At 37.3% G+C, this 20232-nt stretch overlaps 1 protein-coding gene across 3 annotated transcripts in view; it reads right to left on the bottom strand.

The window, feature by feature from the left end:
• The window catches only part of ATP6V1H (ATPase H+ transporting V1 subunit H), a 144696-nt gene that overhangs the window by 105441 nt on the left and 19023 nt on the right, over positions 1–20232 (bottom strand). For 2 of the 3 annotated variants that reach the window (XM_032846579.1, XM_032846580.1), the window contains exons 5-7: positions 18018–18131; positions 17080–17184; positions 13737–13790 (exon numbers count right to left, since the gene is read on the bottom strand). In XM_032846579.1, the coding sequence (XP_032702470.1) occupies positions 13737–13790; positions 17080–17184; positions 18018–18131 (273 nt within the window). The remainder of the gene's footprint in view (positions 1–13736; positions 13791–17079; positions 17185–18017; positions 18132–20232) is intronic. The other variant, XM_032846582.1, reaches the window with a different exon arrangement.

Genomic DNA, 20232 nt, shown 5'->3' on the forward strand with positions numbered 1-20232 from the left:
TATAAATAAATAAATAAACAAACTGCTAAAGTAATTCACTTCTCCATTACAAAGGTATCACCCATATGGGCAATTTGGACTGACTTAATAACAGCAACAAAATACATACACACAAAAAAGATATTTTAGGTACTCATTGCATTGTTTCCTAAATTCTATTTGTTTAAATGTCATCCAACCGGAGTTCTTCCTTAAGGTAAACTTTTTGTTTTTTCAAGAATCAAAATATATCTTCTAACCTTTACAACTAATCAAAAAACTGTCAAAAAAGAAATTTAAAACGTTTTATAAAAATAATTTATTAACATTTTTCAAAGGATTTTTAAACAATTAAAAGGGAAATTAAATTATAAATAAAAGGGAAAATAAAAGGGAATTAAAATTTAAAATTAAAATAATTAAAAATTATTAAAAATAAAAGGGAAAGGGGTGCCTGGGTAGCTCAGTGGGTTAAGCCTCTGCCTTCGGATCGGGTCCTGATCTCAGGGTCCTGGGATCGGGCCCCGCATCGGGCTCTCTGCTCGGTGGTGAGCCTGCTTCCTCCTCTCTCTGCCTGCCTCTCTGCCTACTTGTGGTCTCTCTCTCTCTGTCAAGTGAATAAATACAATCTTTAAAAAAAAAATAAAATAAAATAATAAATAAAAATAAAAGGGAAATATTACGATACCCAATTTTTCAGATGAGCCTTAAAAAGGAGATGTAATTTGCTGAAATTAAAAGAGTGAGTTAATCTTGGACTAGTCCTAGGAATCCACTCTCTTCATGGTTGAGCCAGAGTTTTCTGTGCTGTACCAGACAATCTGGGCTGAGAATTGGCCACAAGATGACCTCTCACTGCTGCAAAACTCACTGGTAGAGAAAAACTATTTTTACTTTTCAACACATTTAAGAGAAATTTTCCAGTGTTGCTGAAATGTAAACTCTCCTACTTTATGGTGGAATAATCACATCACAGGAAAAACAGCAACTGGTAAAATTCCCCTTTGTGGCAAATATGATCTCAGAGATCCATATCCTGCAGAATTACAAAGTAATTCAAGAACTAAGGAATCAGAAAGCAGGCAGGCAACAATAGATAAACATAAAAAACAGTGATATTGTACCAAAATAAACTAATGTTATAAAAACATTTATAGACGTTATTTTCAATATTCACTTCATAATGCTGGGATTTAAGTACAAACTAAATGAGAAAGAGCAAATATTCATTTAAATTTTGGAATCATGGGCACTTGAAATAACAGGTCTTCATTGCAATAAAAAGCACCTGTCCCACAGAGTAAAAATGCACAGTACAGTGGAATTGGTGAAGTGCCAAGTTGAACTTTTCAAACACATATGTGACTAAAATAGATTCCAGAAACCAGGTTTACATGAAATGGAGGACTGCTGATTTTAACAGTCCCAAAAGTATTTAATGTTTCATGAATATTGTACAAATCTTTTCTTGTAGAACTAAAAAGTGAGTGTGAGCATATATGTGTGTCATTCTTAATTCTATTACAGACATTCATTTTAAAAAATAACACAAGACAGAAAAAATAACACAAAACAATGTAAGTGTCAGGACTGGAACAACTGAAATTCTCCATAGTTTGTTGAGGGACATGTAAATTGATTGAGAACACTGATTTGTATTATCTACTAAATTTACATATACCTCACAACCCAGCAATTCCATTCTAGAATTAAGTGATTACAGTGATCACATCTATCCAAAGACAGGTACCAGAATGTTCATCGCAAGATTATTCATAATAGCCAAAAACTAGAAGTAACCCAAAATATCCACTAATAACAGAATAGAGAATATTTGTATAATGGATTACTACTACTATGGCAATAAAAAGAATGAATTTCTGTTAAATGCAACATGAATGAATCTCACTAGCACAATACTGGCAAGAGAAGTCAGATACATAAGAGCATACTGTATATGATTCCACTACAATGGAGCTCAAGATTAGGCAAATTAATCACTGGTAATAGATACCATGAAAACAATAAACTTGGTGAGAATTTATTCAAAGGGAGGTATTGAGCAGGAGGACACAGGACATGTAAATTCATTTAGCTGAACAGTTAAAATCTGAGCATTTTACTTTGTGTGAGTTAAGACATAATTATAAAAACACAACACAGTGGCTAACTGAAGATAACAAAAAAATTAATTAAAAAAAATGTTTAAAAAACAAGAAAGAAAAGAAAAAGAAAAAAGACAAAGGAAGGAAGGGAAAAGAGAAGAAGCTTTGCCTATCAGGAGTTTTGCCAAATTATCTTTGGCAAATCACTTAAAATCTTCAAAACTGTTCTGTCATCAATAAAGAGAAATACCAGCCCCAACAAATTAAAGGGAGAAAATCTCCTCAAATCTGAACTCTAATCAGTTCTACAAAGCACAAAAAAACCATAAGGTATATTATTATTACCTCATATGCAGGAACTAAAATACATATATAAGCTCAAGAATTCCCTTGAAATTAAAAAAAAAATTAAAAAAAAAAGAATTCTCTTGAAGTTGGCTCACTCAAAGAGATCTAGTCAATACTCATAAAATACTAAGATTAAGTTAATGCCTAAATTAGGATAATTTAGTCTTACACTTGTTTTACCAAAAAAAAAAGTAATTTCATTATTAATTTACAAATATCTAAATCTCCTTCAAGCGATGCTTTCAACCTAATTGGCTCAGTCATGTAACAAGATTCTTTACTATACAGAAAAATTGTGAACTTGAGAAAATATTACTTACTTTATAAAGTATTGCTTTGTATACAACTTCAAAGAACACATCTAATGCACCATATTAAATTACTTATTGTTATTATCAGTGCTGTGCTTTGGCAATGATTTGTAAAAGAAAATCTTATACTGAAATACCTTATCGCTTAAATTTCTTTTGTATTGCCAGAATATAGCTCGAGACAGTCCTCCCAAAAAATCTGATCAGAAAAACAAAACTCACAGATTCTTATCTTCCTTCCTTAATGTTCATTCTGTGCATTTATTTTAATGATCCCCAATATTTAAAATGCATTAATTTTGTGGCAAGAAGATAAAAGGCAATTAAAAATGAAAATCCTCCAGGAACTGCTTTAGGTAAATAACAATGCTCCTGAAACTTACACAGACGCCTAACTGATTGTGAATTACTTTGAGTCCTCACAGAATCCACAGTTCACCAGCCACAGCAGACCACAGTTAAATAACGGGCCTGAGCTGTATGAATTCCTGACACAGCCCCCTTGTTTCTGCTACTTGGGCATAACTTTCAATGTAGTTAACAATGAAGTAATAAAGAACTAAATCATTAAAGTACTCTAACTCTTCTGGAAGACTGAAAAGTGCTGCATCAGTGCAGCATTAAATTAAAAACAAAGTCAAAACAGTAAAACTATCTTCATATTAACAAGGATATTAGAACTGCCACAGAAAACAATTTAAGAAATTTGGCCAAAGCCAAATCTATCATTTCTCTCACTCTAAAATGCTATTATGTGCTAAAACATGCATGAATCCTAAAGACATTGTGCTAAGTGAAAGAAGACCATCAAAGTCAGGAAATGACAGATGCTGGCAAGAATGCGGAGAACGGAGAACCCTCCTACACTGTTGGTGGGAATGCAAACTGGTGCAAACTACTCTGGAAAACAGCATGGAGTTTCCTCAAAAAGTTGAAAATAGAGCTACGCTATGACCCAGCAATCACACTACTGGGTATTTACCCTAAAGATACAAACGTAGTGATCTGAAGGGGCATGTGCACCCGAATGTTTATAGCAACAATGTCCACAACAGCCAAACTATGGAAATAACCTAGATGTCCATCAACAGATGAATGGATAAAGAAGATGTGGTATATATATACAATGCAACACTCTGCAGCCATAAAAAGAAATGAAATCTTGCCTTTTGCAACCAAGTGGATGGAACTAGAGGGAATTATACTGAGTGAAGTAAGTCAATCAGAGAAAGACAATTATCATATGATCTCCCTGATATGAAGAATTTGAGAAGCAACATGGAGGCTTAGGGGGTAGGGAAAGAAAAAATGAAACAAGATGGGATCAAGAGGGAGACAAACCATAAGAGACTCTTAATCTCAAAAAACAAAATGAGGGTTGCTGGGGGAAGGGGGGTAGGGAGAAGGTGACTGGGTTATGGACACTGGGGAGGGTTATGTGCTATGGTGAGTGCTGTGAAGTGTGTAAACCTGGTGATCCACAGACCTGTACCCCTGGGGCTAATAATACCTTACATGTTAATTAAAAATTTAAAAAAAAAAAAAAAAAGCCAGTCATAGACAACCACCACACTACATGTGCTTTACTTTTATGAAAAGGCCAGAAGAGACAGAAAGAGAAAGAGAGACAGGAGACCAGTGGTTGCCAGTTGGGAGTAGGGAGCAGGAATGAGGAATAACTGTTAATGTGTACAGGGTTGTCTTTCTGAGGTGTTAAAAATGTTATAAAATTAGATTGTGATAATAGCTGCAGAACTCTGTAAATATACTAAAACCTACTGAACTGCAAATGAATGGATTTTATGGTGCGTGACATATATTTTGATTTAAAAAAACTTATAATTGAGGAGTCAAGATGGCGGAGAAGTAGCAGGCTGAGACTACTTCAGGTAGCAGGAGATCAGCTAGATAGCTTATCTAAAGATTGCAAACACCTACAAATCCAACGGGAGATCGAAGAGAAGAAGAACAGCAATTCTAGAAACAGAAAATCAACCACTTTCTGAAAGGTAGGACTGGCGGAGAAGTGAATCCAAAGCGACGGGAAGATAGACCGCGGGGGGAGGGGCCGGCTCCCGGCAAGCGGCGGAGAAACGGAGCACAAAAGCAGGACTTTTAAAAGTCTGTTCCGCTGAGGGACATCGCTCCAGAGGCTTAACCGGGGTGAAGCCCACGCGGGGTCAGCGTGGCCTCAGGTCCCGCAGGGTCACAGAAGGATTGGGGGTGGCTGAGTGTCGCAGAGCTTAAAGGTATTAGAAAGGGGAAGCCGGCTACAGAGACAGAGCCGAGGAGTGAACTCTAAGCTTGGGGTTACCTTGAACCGGTCGCAGGCTCGGTCAGCTCGGAGCGCGGCCAGAGGCCAGCGTGACGGGAGCAATTGGGCGCTGTTCTCTGAGGGCGCACTGAGGAGTGGGGCCCCGAGCTCTCAGCTCCTCTGGGCCGGAGACTGGGAGGCCGCCATCTTCATTCCCGTCCTCCGGAACTCTACGGAAAGCGCTCAGGGAACAAAAGCTCCCGAAAGCAAACCCGAGTGGATTACTCAGCCACAAGGGCGGTGCAACTCCACCTGGGGCAAAGACACTTGAGAATCACTACAACAGGCCCCTCCCCCAGAAGATCAACAAGAAACCCAGCCAGGACCAAGTTCACCTACCAAGGAGTGCAGTTTCAATACCAAGGAGAGCAGCGGAATTCCAGAGGAGGAGAAAGCAAAGCACGGAACTCATGGCTTTCTCCCCATGATTCTTTAGCCTTGCAGTTAATTTATTTTTCTTTTTCAATTTTTTTTTCTCTTCTTCTGCTAAATTTTTTTAACTTTTACCCTTTTCTTTTTTAACGTTTTTTAACTAGTTTATCTAATATATATATATTTTTTCCTTTTTTATTTTTTCATTATTGGTTTTCTTTTTTTATTTCTTTTTTCTTTTTTCTTTTCTTTTTTTTCTTTCTTTTTTTTTTTCTTTCTGAACCTCTTTATATCCCCTTTCCTCCCCCTCACGATTTGGGATCTCTTCTGATTTGGCTAAAGAATATTTTCCTGGGGTTGTTGCCACCCTTTTCATATTTTACTTGTTCCTTCATATACTCTTATCTGGGCAAAATGACAAGGCGGAAAAATTCACCACAAAAAAAAGAACAAGAGGCAGTACCAAAGGCTAGGGACCTAATCAATACAGACATTGGTAATATGTCAGATCTAGAGTTCAGAACGACGATTCTCAAGGTTCTAGCCGGGCTCGAAAAAGGCATGGAAGATATTAGAGAAACCCTCTCGGGAGATATAAAAGCCCTTTCTGGAGAAATAAAAGAACTAAAATCTAATCAAGTTGAAATAGAAAAAGCTATTAATGAGGTGCAATCAAAATGGAGGCTCTCACTGCTAGGATAAATGAGGCAGAAGAAAGAATTAGCGATATAGAAGACCAAATGACAGAGAATAAAGAAGCTGAGCAAAAGAGGGACAAACAGCTACTGGACCACGAGGGCAGAATTCGAGAGATAAGTGACACCATAAGATGAAACAACATTAGAATAATTGGGATTCCAGAAGAAGAAGAAAGAGAGAGGGGAGCAGAAGGTATATTGGAGAGAATTATTGGAGAGAATTTCCCAAATATGGCAAAGGGAACAAGCATCAAAATCCAGGAGGTTCAGAGAACCCCTCTCAAAATCAATAAGAATAGGTCCACACCCCGTCACCTAATAGTAAAATTTACAAGTCTTAGTGACAAAGAGAAAATCCTGAAAGCAGCCCGGGAAAAGAAGTCTGTAACATACAATGGTAAAAATATTAGATTGGCAGCAGACTTATCCACAGAGACCTGGCAGGCCAGAAAGAGCTGGCATGATATATTCAGAGCACTAAACGAGAAAAACATGCAGCCAAGAATACTATATCCAGCTAGGCTATCATTGAAAATAGAAGGAGAGATGAAAAGCTTCCAGGACAAACAAAAACTGAAAGAATTTGCAAACACCAAACCAGCTCTACAGGAAATATTGAAAGGGGTCCTCTAAGCAAAGAGAGAGCCTAAAAGTAGTAGAAAGGAAAGGAACAGAAACAATATACAATAACAGTCACCTTACAGGCAATACAGTGGCACTAAATTCATATCTCTCAATAGTTACCCTGAATGTTAATGGGCTAAATGCCCCAATCAAAAGACACAGGGTATCAGAATGGATAAAAAAACAAAACCCATCTATATATTGCCTACAAGAAACTCATTTTAAACCCGAAGACACCTTCAGATTTAAAGTGAGGGGGTAGAAAAGAATTTACAATGCTAATGGACATCAGAAAAAAGCAGGAGTGGCAATCCTTATATCAGATCAATTAGATTTTAAGCCAAAGACTATAATAAGAGATGAGGAAGGACACTATATCATACTCAAAGGATCTGTCCAACAAGAAGATATAACAATTGTAAATATCTATGCCCCTAACGTGGGAGCAGCCAACTATATAAACCAATTAATAACAAAATCAAAGAAACACATCAACAATAATACAATAATAATAGGGGACTTTAACACTCCCCTCACTGAAATGGACAGATCATCCAAGCAAAAGATCAACAAGGAAATAAAGGCCTTAAATGACACACTGGACCAGATGGATATCACAGATATATTCAGAACATTTCATCCCAAAGCAACAGAATACACATTCTTCTCTAGTGCACATGGAACATTCTCCAGAATAATTCACATCCTCAGTCCTAAATCAGGTCTCAACCGGTTATCAAAAGATTGGGATCATTCCCTGCATATTTTCAGACCACAGTGTTCTGAAGCTAGAACTCAATCACAAGAGGAAATTTGGAAAGAACCCAAATACATGGAGACTAAACAGCATCCTTCTAAAGAATGAATGGGTCAACCAGGAAATTAAAGAAGAATTGAAAAAATTCATGGAAACAAATGATAATGAAATCACAATGGTTCAAAATCTGTGGGACACAACAAAGGCAGTCCTAAGAGGAAAATATATAGCGGTACAAGCCTTTCTCAAGAAACAAGAAAGGTCTCAGGTACACAACCTAACCCTACACCTAAAGGAGCTGGAGAAAGAACAAGAAAGAAACCCTAAACCCAGCAGGAGAAGAGAAATCATAAAGATCAGAAAAGAAATCAATGAAATAGAAACCAAAAAAACAATAGAACAAATCAACGAAACTAGGAGCTGGTTCTTTGAAAGAATTAATAAGATTGATAAACCCCTGGCCAGACTTATCAAAAAGAAAAAAGAAAGGACCCAAATAAGTAAAATCATGAATGAAAGAGGAGAGATCACAACGAACACCAAAGAAATACAGACAATTATAAGAACATATTATGAGCAACTCTATGCCAACAAATTTGACAATCTGGAAGAAATGGATGCATTCCTAGAGACATATAAACTACCACAACTGAACCAGGAAGAAATAGAAAGCCTGAACAGACCCATAACCAGTAAGGAGATTGAAACAGTCATCAAAAATCTCCAAACAAACAAAAGCCCAGGGCCAGACGGCTTCCTGGGGGAATTCTACCAAACATTTAAGGAAGAACTAATTCCTATTCTCCTGAAACTGTTCCAAAAGATAGAAATGGAAGGAAAACTTCCAAACTCATTTTATGAGGCCAGCATCACCTTGATCCCAAAACCAGACAAGGATCCCATCAAAAAAGAGAACTACAGACCAATATCCTTGATGAACACAGATGCAAAAATTCTCACCAAAATACTAGCCAATAGGATCCAACAGTACATTAAAAGGATTATTCACCACGACCAAGTGGGATTTATTCCAGGGCTGCAAGGTTGGTTCAACATCTGCAAATCAATCAATGTGATACAACACATTAATAAAAGAAAGAACAAGAACCATTTGATACTCTCCATAGATGCTGAAAAAGCATTTGACAAAGTACAGCATCCCTTCCTGATCAAAACTCTTCAAAGTGTAGGGATAGAGGGCACATACCTCAATATTATCAAAGCCACCTATGAAAAACCCATCGCAAGTATCATTCTCAATGGAGAAAAACTGAAAGCTTTTCCGCTAAGGTCAGGAACACGGCAGGGATGTCCGTTAACACCACTGCTATTCAACATAGTACTAGAAGTCCTAGCCTCAGCAATCAGACAACAAAAAGAAATTAAAGGCATCCAAATCGGCAAAGAAGAAGTCAAACCATCACTCTTCGCAGATGATATGATACTGTATGTGGAAAACCCAAAAGACTCCACTCCAAAACTGCTAGAACTGGTACAGGAATTCAGTAAAGTGTCAGGATATAAAATCAATGCACAGAAATCAGTTGCATTTCTCTACACCAACAACAAGACAGAAGAAAGAGAAATTAAGGAGTCAATCCCATTTACAATTGCACCCAAAACTATAAGATACCTAGGAATAAACCTAACCAAAGAGACTAAGAATCTATACACAGAAAACTATAAAGTACTCATGAAAGAAATTGAGGAAGACACAAAGAAATGGAAAAATGTTCCATGCTCCTGGATTGGAAGAATAAATATTGTGAAAATGTCTATGCTACCTAAAGCAATCTACACATTTAATGCAATTCCTATCAAAGGACCATCCATTTTTTTCAAAGAAATGGAACAAATAATCCTAAAATTTATATGGAACCAGAAAAGACCGCGAATAGCCAAAGGAATATTGAAAAAGAAAGCCAAAGTTGGTGGCATCACAATTCCGGACTTCAAGCTCTACTACAAAGCTGTCATCATCAAGACAGCATGGTACTGGCACAAAAACAGACACATAGAACAATGGAACAGAATAGAGAGCCCAGAAATAGACCCTCAACTCTATGGTCAACTAATCTTCAACAAAGCAGGAAAGAATGTCCAATCGAAAAAAGACAGCCTCTTCAATAAGTGGTGTTGGGAAAATTGGATAGCCACATGCAGAAAAATGAAATTGGATCATTTCCTTACACCACACACGAAAATAGACTCAAAATTGATGAAGGACCTCAATGTGAAAAAGGAATCCATCAAAATCCTTGAGGAGAACACAGGCAGCAACCTCTTCGACCTCAGCCGCTGCAACATCTTCCTAGGAACATCGCCAAAGGCAAGGGAAGCAAGGGCAAAAATGAACTATTGGGATTTTATCAAGATCAAAAGCTTTTACACAGCAAAGGAAACAGTTAACAAAACCAAAAGACCACTGACAGAATGGGAGAAGATATTTGCAAACGACATATCAGATAAAGGGCTAGTGTCCAGAATCTATAAAGAACTTAGCAAACTCAACACCCAAAGAATAATCCAATCAAGAAATGGGCAGAAGACATGAACAGACATTTCTGCAAAGAAGACATCCAGATGGCCAACAGACATATGAAAAAGTGCTCCATATCACTCAGCATCAGGGAAATACAAATCAAAACCACAATGAGATACCACCTCACACCAGTCAGAATGGCTAAAATTAACAAGTCAGGAAATGACAGATGCTGGCGAGGATGCGGAGAAAGGGGAACCCTCCTACACTGTTGGTGGGAATGCAAGCTGGTGCAACCACTCTGGAAAACAGCATGGAGGTTCCTCAAAATGTTGAAAATAGAACTACCCTATGACCCAGCAATTGCACTGCTGGGTATTTACCCTAAAGATACAAATGTAGTGATCCAAAGGGGCACGTGCACCCAAATGTTTATAGCAGCAATGTCTACAATAGCCAAACTATGGAAAGAATCTAGATGTCCATCAACAGACGAATGGATAAAGAAGATGTGGTATATATACACAATGGAATACTATGCAGCCATCAAAAGAAATGAAATCTTGCCATTTGCGACGACGTGGATGGAACTAGAGGGTATCATGCTTAGCGAAATAAGTCAATCGGAGAAAGACAACTATCATATGATCTCCCTGATATGAGGGAGAGGAGATGCAACATGGGGGTTAAGGGGGTAGGAGAAGAGTAAATGAAGCAAGATGGGATTGGGAGGGAGATAAACCATAAGTGACTCTTAATCTCACAAAACAAACTGAGGGTTGCTGGGGGGAGGGGGGTTGGAGGGTGGGGTTATTATGGACATTGGGGAGGGTATGTGCTATGGTGAGTGCTGTGAAGTGTGTAAACCTGGCGATCACAGACCTGTAACCCTGGGGAAAAAAATATATTATATGTTTATAAAAAATAAAATTTAAAAAAAAAACTTATAATTTAAAAAACTAAACAAAATTGAAAATTTATTTCCTCACTTGCCACCTTTCCAAGTCCTCAATAGCCAAACAGTGGCTACCATAATGGAAAGTTCCAACATCATGGAAAGTACTGATGGACAGAACTGCTCCAGAACATTAAAATGCAAGAAGAAATAATAAGGAGAACCTGGCAACTTCATCAACTTACTTACTATTAATGAAACGATGTTTATCTAGTAGTAACTAATGCCAAACTGTATCCACAACAAAACAGCCAGAGATCAGGACACAGTCAGACAAGGAATCACCTTGGTTCTTCCTACACAAGTTTAAGTGAAGCTGGACAGAAGAAAAAGAAAAGAAACAAACAAGAAATTCCCAGATTCTTACTAAATGCTGCAAAGCTTCTGAGAGATCACCGTATTCATCTTCTTATCAGGGCATCAGCACTAATCAATGTTCACAGCTGTGCAGCTTTCTCAGAAGACTTGAGTACTCACATTAGACAGTTAGTAAAGAACTGAGCAGCTTAAGGCAAGTGTGTTAAGATTTGGTATCATTTATGATTTTCATCTCCAGGCAAAGACAACATAATGCATGCTAAGGAAAGTCTACTTATATAACATCACTTAAATAAAAACGTTTTTAATGATCCACTCATAACTTACAATGATGCTTCCGTGACCATTTTAAAGGTAAGACTGTTGAATCATTCTTATTTCCCTTTTTGCAGTATAAAACTTGTGTTTGTTTTACACTGACATCAAGTGGCAATATCGTGTAATGCAACTTCCCAAACTGCTTTTCTATGCTCTTGGAAAACTGAAAGGGATTTTTAAAATATAATACCAATATTTTTACATGGCTGAGCAGGCTATGCGCCTTGGAGAATGCCTAAAGACCCAACTGCAACTTCTATTGCCGCAAAAGGAATTGTCTTGGCAAACAATTCCTTCCTTTGGGGTTTTTGCCACTCATTAATTGAATGACTTCACAAAACCTGGTATTGCCATTCTGTGCAGCCTCACTGCTCCCATCTATACAGTGTGGCTTACAGTAAGACCTAAGTCAAGAGAGGAAGTATGAATATTTCAAGGAGATGTAAATGTAAATGAATAAACCTGTGCCGAGCACGTAGTAAGAGCTCAATATTAGTTACCAATTCAGATTCCCCTATTAAATCATATCAGAGCAGAAGCTACCATGTTACGCTCAACTTATTAATGTCTGCTTTCCAAGTTGATAGCCATCTGAAAAAGTAAGAACCTTCAGGATGATACAGCAAGTATGTTTAAAGTTTGAAGGGTATGAAAGGGAAGAAGGTCAAAAATCAAAGGTCATCTTTTCCTTACCCACTATTACCTCTGATGCTAATTCTCTTTGGGATGTATGTGTAGGAGTCTACCAGGTAAACCACTTTGACTAATGTATGCCAATTCAATTAATTAGTTTTATTTTTCGAATACACTGGACAGAAGAGAACATCATGTCACCAGAACTTGCAAGTCATTATGTAAGCTTTAATAATTTACAAACACGTTAATCACTCAAATAAGCTTTTAAGATATATAATTCTGTAAACACCTTTTTAAAAATGTATCAATAATTCCAAAACATGAATTAAATAATTTTTCAGAACTTCAAACCCGTAAAAATTCAAGTCATGAAATAAAAGATTCTCAATTTAAACATGTGCTTATGACTGCATATCTAGACTTCCAACCTATCACCTCCTTACCCCACTCTGACCCCAAGATTGCTCATGTAGTTCTACACCTTGTTCTGATTCCTCTTCAGAAGGTTAACAGCCATTTTCTGGCCTAACACACTATTTGTCAAGTCCTTCAACACCTTCCCCAAGAGAAGCCCTGCTCTTGGCTTTGAAAATGGGTTCTGCTGTCAGTGTCAGTGTCAGAGCACACAAACAGATATATTCCATGCTGATTACAGAAGTACTGTTAATTAATATGGATATGAAATGGCTCCTACACAGCTTCATTTAGGTCTACCACAGGCAGGTGGGAGACCCCACCCTCTGAAGATGCCTTCCAGTTTCCCAGAGATATTTCCCACTAATGAAGATAGATGCACCTCACCTACATTTCTAACTTTCTTTTTTCCCTATCTTATTCTCAATTAGCTCTAATCATGCCAACCCTTACTTGTCCAAACTTATTGCCAGTTCTTGAAGTATTCAGAATATAACAAAGATAAACTGCTCCCAAATGGGGAAGATAAGTCCAACCAAGAAGGAAACTTGGGGAGACATGATTAATTTTAACCTTTACCCTTTTGGCTCTACAAAAATGTGGGGAGAGTTTGGCCAAAAAAAAGGGCAGGTAGGGGTTCTGCCCAACATATATCCCCACATAAAGCCTTGAACAACACTGTGCGAGTAACGAGCTTTATCCCATCAGGAAACTGAAATGTTTTCAACTCCTTACACACTGTTCACATATCTGTTAAGCAGATGTTGGACAGGTTATCAAGCAATGAAAGCATGAAGAGAGTAACTTTATGATTTTTTACTCCAGCTGTACATCTGAATTCAGACTCTTGTCTTGATTCTCAGGTCTAAGATAAAGGGACCTGAAAAGAAGAGCAACAGGGGAGAACAAGTCTCCTGTCTACCAATAGACCATAAATATTTACATATACATAAATATAGAGTTTTTACAATGCTATTAACCTAACTGGAGGTTAATATGGATTTACATTTGGGGAATTAGTAAACATCTTAAAAATTTAAATGACTCAAAATAACTTATATTCATGGTGTTAGGAGGCCAGTGAATTAAGAAGGAATATACTTACATCACTTGAAGAGACTGTTCCTGTTTCAACAGCGACACCGCTACCACGCAGTTTCTATTATGAAATAAATAACTTATTACTTAGTTTTGTTTTTAATTTTATCCTAATTTATCAGCTTATGAAAGGGAGCTAAGCAAATTTTATATATTTTTTTTCCTAATCCTACTTAATGGAGTATCATCAGCTAATAAAAAGCATGGGGATGACACAAAATATTCTAAATATTACACTCTTCCAGACAACTTAATTAAAAATGGAACAATAATAAACTGAATACTAAGCTCCACTAAATTTCGTAAGTGAAGCTGGTACAAATTTCCAAGTCTCGGAATTTACTTACTGAATTGTTTTTCAAGTAAGAGGACTATCTTAAACTGAACCATCTACAATATATTATGTGGCAAAGCTTTTAAAATAGGTGTCTAGTAATGGGAAGACTCTACACAGAACTTAGATTATTGACAGCAATCCTAGCAAGTCATAATGACAATCAGAACTTCACATGTTATATAATGTCTAAATGATATATAAAAATGACTGAAGAAAAGTTAAGGTAGAAAGCCAAAGGTTGAATGTACAAGAGAAAAGTAGTAATGAATTTCTGAAAGGAAATTTTTATTTAGTTTTATTCAAACTGATTTTATTTACTATCTACTAATTGCCAGGCATGAGGCCACCTGCAACCCATATAGAATACTTAAACTACCAAAAAAGAAAAAGCTCTTAAATGTCACTATAAAGTCAACAAAATATCCAAACTTGCAACTAACTTGGACTTTTGAAAGTTTATTTCTATTAAAATTATGAAACTGTGGTTCTTTTTATGAGGGAGAAAACACTAACAATAGAGAAAAAGAGATCTAGTGTCATCACATGACATTTAAGCAAACAGCAAACAGAATGCCAAATAATCCCAGGTTTCATTCCTTAAACAAGAAGTCTGTAATTTGGTCCTGATAGAAAGCTATGGACTAAGTGTCTGTCCATAGCAAAAGAGACAGCGCAATTCAGATCCTAGCAGAAGCAGTGACCAGACTCTGAGAGGCAAAGCCAGAAGGGGCCTAAGCACCCTGAAGAGTCACTTTGTAGCAGGACTTGCAAAGCAGAAACACTGAACCAGAACTACTTAAAGCCAAAGACTTGATGATATGAAGAATGTACCAGAAAGATAAAGAAAAGGTCTTTTAAAGCATTTATCTAATACCAAGAAGCTCTGTTCTAATGAAGACTGTTCTAGACACTGAAGTATTTTGCTTCCACTAGCGATGATAAAGATATTCCCCCCAATTCTTGGACACAGTTATAACCATAGTTAATCATTCCAAAAGTAATAAATCATCTGCAAGGCACAATATAAATGTTATTCTGTGAGGGAAAATCTAAGATGAAACAACCCAAAATGTTAGTGGCAAACTACAGTATACATTCTTTTCTACCAATTTTCATTTTATGAATCCAGTTACAACACAGCCTCACTACCATTACCATAAAGCTAATGCTAAAACAGATTGAAGTTGTTCAAAGGAAGAACTAATTTCAAAAAAGAAAAAAAAGGGGGGGGAGGTTAAGCATTCTGACCCTAAATGATACACACCTAGAAATTTAAAAGTTCATCTTCATATACCTATTTTTCATGTTCTAAGTATGTTTTTTAAATACCTCACAAATTCAGTAAAATCTGAAAATTTGTGGCTCTTGTAAAAATACCTCTGAAAACTAAGCCATAGGCGCCTAGGTGTCTCAAGTCAGTTAAGCATCCAACTCTTGGTTTCAGCTCAGATTGTAGGATCGAGTTCTGCAACAGGCTCCATGCTCAAAAGAGTTTGCTTCTCAACAGAGTCTGCTTCTCCTCTCCTTCTCCCTCTGCCCCTCCCCTTGCTCTCAAGTTCTCTTTCTCTAAAATAAATAAATCTTAAAAAAAAAAAAAACTAATCCATACAGACTGTTAAAATTTATGCTATTGACATAAAAAATAATAATGTTCAATACACTCCAAAATATCCCTAGCCAAATATAAAAGACAATTAGATTTCCCCAAAAAGGCAAGGAACGATAAGACAAAAAGTAAACCCAAGTAAATGTCATGGTGTCTCTCCTATGTCTCAAATTAAAATCTATTAAAATGTCACCTGAAATCTGAATTACAAAAATTTATTTCAAATAGACATTTATTTGTAATCGAACACTATTACAATGCACTAAGTACCTATATTATTTTCCTGGTCCCATTCCTCACATAAGACATTCCCACACCAAAATCTCATTCTCTTTTATGCTTTCTCCCCCAGAATACTCCTTCCCCACCCACCTTCATTTCACTCCCTTTCTGAGGATCACTCCCAGTTCCCCCTTACTACTAATATTAGTCACTGGAAGCCTAAAGGAAAGAACCACTAAGCCACCATAAGTGTCCTATCTTTTGCCTGTCCAAGGAACCATGAAGACAAAAACAGAAAACCTGTCATTTTCCCCATCATTTAATCACCAAGTTATTTTCTTCATGGAGAAGTAGAGCTAGAGAGGTCTGAAAGCAACCAAGATGACCACTAAGCAGGCTTCATGTTTAACCTTAGGACCAAATGTTCTAAGTGACAGTAAATCCTGGGAAGGTGCCACTGTGCAATGGTTACCTCGCAGCTATACCCAGCAGTTCCAGGCTTACCTGGGGGCACCTGGAAGCCTGGTATGGACTCTTGAGAAAGACCAGAATAACTGGATTGATTAAGCAATGATCTGTGTAATGTGCTGTCTGTAAAACTCCCCTGACAGCACCCAGAGACAGTTTGTTTACTGGTGTAACAAGTCAGACAGCTTGGCCTGGTTTTGTGACCAGAAGGACATAAATGATCCCACTAGAAACTTACGAAGAGCTCTCCCCAAACCCAAGATTTCCTGCACAAATCCTGAAAGTTCAGAGTCTCCAAGGCAGACATGGGAGCTGCACCTGAAGTCTCTCAATCTGAAGCTTGCCTACACTCTTTATCCTACTATACTGTTTCCTTTTTCCTTCTTACAAGCCTTACAGGAGTATGCTGTCTGGAATGTGCAACTCCTCTCAGTTCTTCCACCTATGTAAGCTTGGTAGCAACCCGAAAGGAAGAGACTCCTTGCCCACTGAAAAGCATGAAAGGAAAATCCCAAGTGGCAGAAGACAGGTCTGAGTTGAAACTAGTCAGTGAAAGAAAAAGTGAAGCATACTACCATACCTGAGAGTAGTTTGACTTACTTATCAAGTTCAAAACAGCATAATTTTAATATAACTTTTTTGTAATTTCACTAATAGCTTAATATGGGAGTCACATTCCCTTCAAAGATACTAAAAAAAAAATAGAGCATCTTTTACCTGTGAACTCAGCTGAGTTTTTATCCAATTGAAATAGTAATTTAAGTCACTGCCTTCCATTAGTTCTTTCCCCCAAGCTGCTAACTTTGCAATAATTCTTGCTGCCTGAAAAATAAGAAATGTATTTGAATACTACATTGGTTGATTCTAAAATCACATCATATACCTTTAAAAGCAGGACTCACAACCACTTTGCTGTGATTTTTTTTCAGTACTCAACTCCTCCCAAATAAGTTTGTATTTCATTTTTAAAAATATATTTTGCAATACAGTCAAAATGTATTTTTAAATATTTCTTTTCACATGCTCAAAAATGTTTTACTAACAGCAGTTCTTGATTTGAAAAGTTTAAAGACATCTACTGAAATGAACAGCCTCAGAAGCTCTGCTACTGCAGCCCACTCCACGCTGGGAATAGAAAAGGCTTGTACAAAGATTTACTCTCTCAACTCTCCTCTCATACCTTCTCTATACTCCATAATATGGTCAGTGTTAAGGCTTCCAAAGATAGTCTTTCAGGATAAGTTTAAAACAGGAGTGTGTTTAAAATATTAAAAAACAAGTAATACTAAATTAAAATAAAAATTAAGCATAAAAAAAATTAAGCACAGTGGCTACTTCTAAACAAAATTTTATTTCTATAGCAAAACATAGGTTAATCCTATCACAATCTAAAGCTCTTTTTGCATGTAGTCTAGCAAAGAATTTTATGCTAATGAACTCTACAAATACTCTACAAAACTTTAACTGTATCAAAGCAACTCCATCTCCTCTGTCTTCCCAATATCCCCACATTACTAACCATCAATAAGGAAACACTGCTTTGAAAAATTAACATTACAGCCTTTACTCCTCTGGGAACTGGGACATTACCAAGTCATAAACAGCCCAAATGTGTTTCTTCCCCAAATCAGAAATTTGATCAATTCAAAATTTACCATATGAACAGTAAAGAGATCCTGCCGATTCAACATTGGCAGAAAGTAGGACCAGGCAGTGTTCTTGCTGCGTTTAGCATAGTCAAAGAAAATACTAACCCGCTGGTGATTTTCCTAAAAAAGAAAAGAAGTATCATTAATCGGAATGCATTTTACTACTCTGCACTGCTTCTCAACCTTTCATTCTGTGTCCCATCAGTCAGTGTGATTTTCTTCCTCCAGTTGTTATTATGGGTCCAGGGTGATGAGGGGGGCAAGCATACGTACTTTAAAAATAAAATTTTTATTTTTAAAAAAATTTTTATTTTTTTTAAATTTTTAAACTGACTGGGCCTCGGTGGCACAGTCAGTTAAGCACCTGACTCTTGATTTTGGCTCAGGTCATAATGTCAGGGTTGTGAGATCAAGCCCTACATTGGGCTTCACACTCAGTGGGGAGTCTGCTTGAGATTCTCTCTCTCCCTCTTCCTCCACTGCTCCCCACCAGCACAAGCACATGCACAGGTGAATGCTCTCTCTCCTTCTCTAATAATTAAATAAAACTTTAAAAATATAAAATAAAATAAAATCACCTTTAATTATTGTGATTAGCTTTAAGTCAAGTGAGCCAAGCTAGCAGATCCCAACCCTGCAGGATGTAACAATCTAAATTACATTTAATCTGAGCCTGCACCTCTGACCTACCGTTCCCAATGTTTTTCCACACAAATAAAATCAGGTTACTCCTAAATATTATGATAGAAAAATCAGGGCAGATAAAGATATCAAAAGAACAGCATATAACACTAGCAGAAAGACAGAGGATTTGGAAAACAATTAATTCTTAGCTCAAAACAAGCATACTCTACCTCTCACCTAAATTTTACCTGCATTTCACTGGCTCACATATACTTTCTGATTCACTAAATGAATATGGTTCTAAGTAGCAGTATTTGGTAAAAGCACAAAAAAAAAAACCCACATAAACAATAATTTTTCAGATCAACATTTAATTCTTTTTAAGTATATTGTTTTTAATCTTGGTCTGCTAACAGTTACCTATTTGAGGAAGAGACTAACATCTCTAAGTAATGAATCATTTATAATTCAATTGCAAGTTACAATGATTTTATTAAGGACTCAAAATTTGGATAGGTCATCATTTACTCCATTGGTGGGTTATTTCCCAAGTTAAAACTGTAATATCACTGCACATAAATGAACAAAGTAGACTAGATACAGAAAGAACAGAAAATATTTTTGAATTTTAAATAAGTTTAAAATTCATCTCCATTGAGGTGCTTGGGTGGTACAGTCAATTAAGTCTCTGACTCTTGGGGTGCCTGAGTGGCTCAGTCATTAAGCATCTGCCTTCAGCTCAGGTCATAATCTCAGGGTCCAGGGATCAAGCCCCACATTGGGCTCCCCACTTAGCGAGAAGCCTGCTTCTCCCACTCCCCCTATTTGTGTTCTCTCTCTCGCTCTGTCTCTGTCAAATAAATAAATAAAAACTTTTTTTTAAAAAGTCTCTGACTCTTGATTTCAGCTCAGGTCGATTTCAGAGTTGTGAGATCGAGCCCCACATGGTGCTCTCCACTCAGCAGGGACTCTGCTTGAGATTCTCTCTCTCCCTACCCCCTGCCCCTCCCCCTACTCTCTCTTGCTCGCTCTCTCAAATAAGTAAATAAAATCTTTCTTTTAAAGATTTTATTAATTTATTTGACACAGAGAGATCACAAATAGGCAGAGAGGCAGGAGGGGTGGGGAGGGGAAAGCAGGCTCCCTGCTGAGCAGGACTTGATCCCAGGACCCTGAGATCATGACCTTAGCTGAAGGCAGAGGCTTAACCCACTGAGCCATCCAGATGCCCAGTAAATAAAATCTTGTTTAAAAATTCATCTTTCTTGACTTTGTGGTCAAGAAAGATGTTTTGTGGTTTCAATTCCTGCTTAAAAACATATCTTACAGAGGAGGAGTTAAGATGGCAGAGCAGCAGGGCACTCTGAGCTAGCCTCATAGCTCAAACATAGCTGAATCAACAAATCATTTTGATTTGAGGATTAAGAAAATCTGCACAACTTAACTTTTTTTTAAGATTTTATTTATTTATTTGAGAGAGTACAAGAGAGAGCATGAGGCAGGGGGTGGAGGGAGAGGGAGAAACAGGCTCCTTAGCCGAGCAGGGAACCTGATGCGGGGCTCCAAACCAGGACCCTGGGATCAGGACCTGAGCCCA

Source organism: Lontra canadensis, unplaced genomic scaffold, assembly GCF_010015895.1.
Source record: "Lontra canadensis isolate GAN:19392208 unplaced genomic scaffold, GSC_riverotter_1.0 scaffold177, whole genome shotgun sequence".
Taxonomy (NCBI): Eukaryota; Metazoa; Chordata; class Mammalia; order Carnivora; family Mustelidae; genus Lontra; species Lontra canadensis.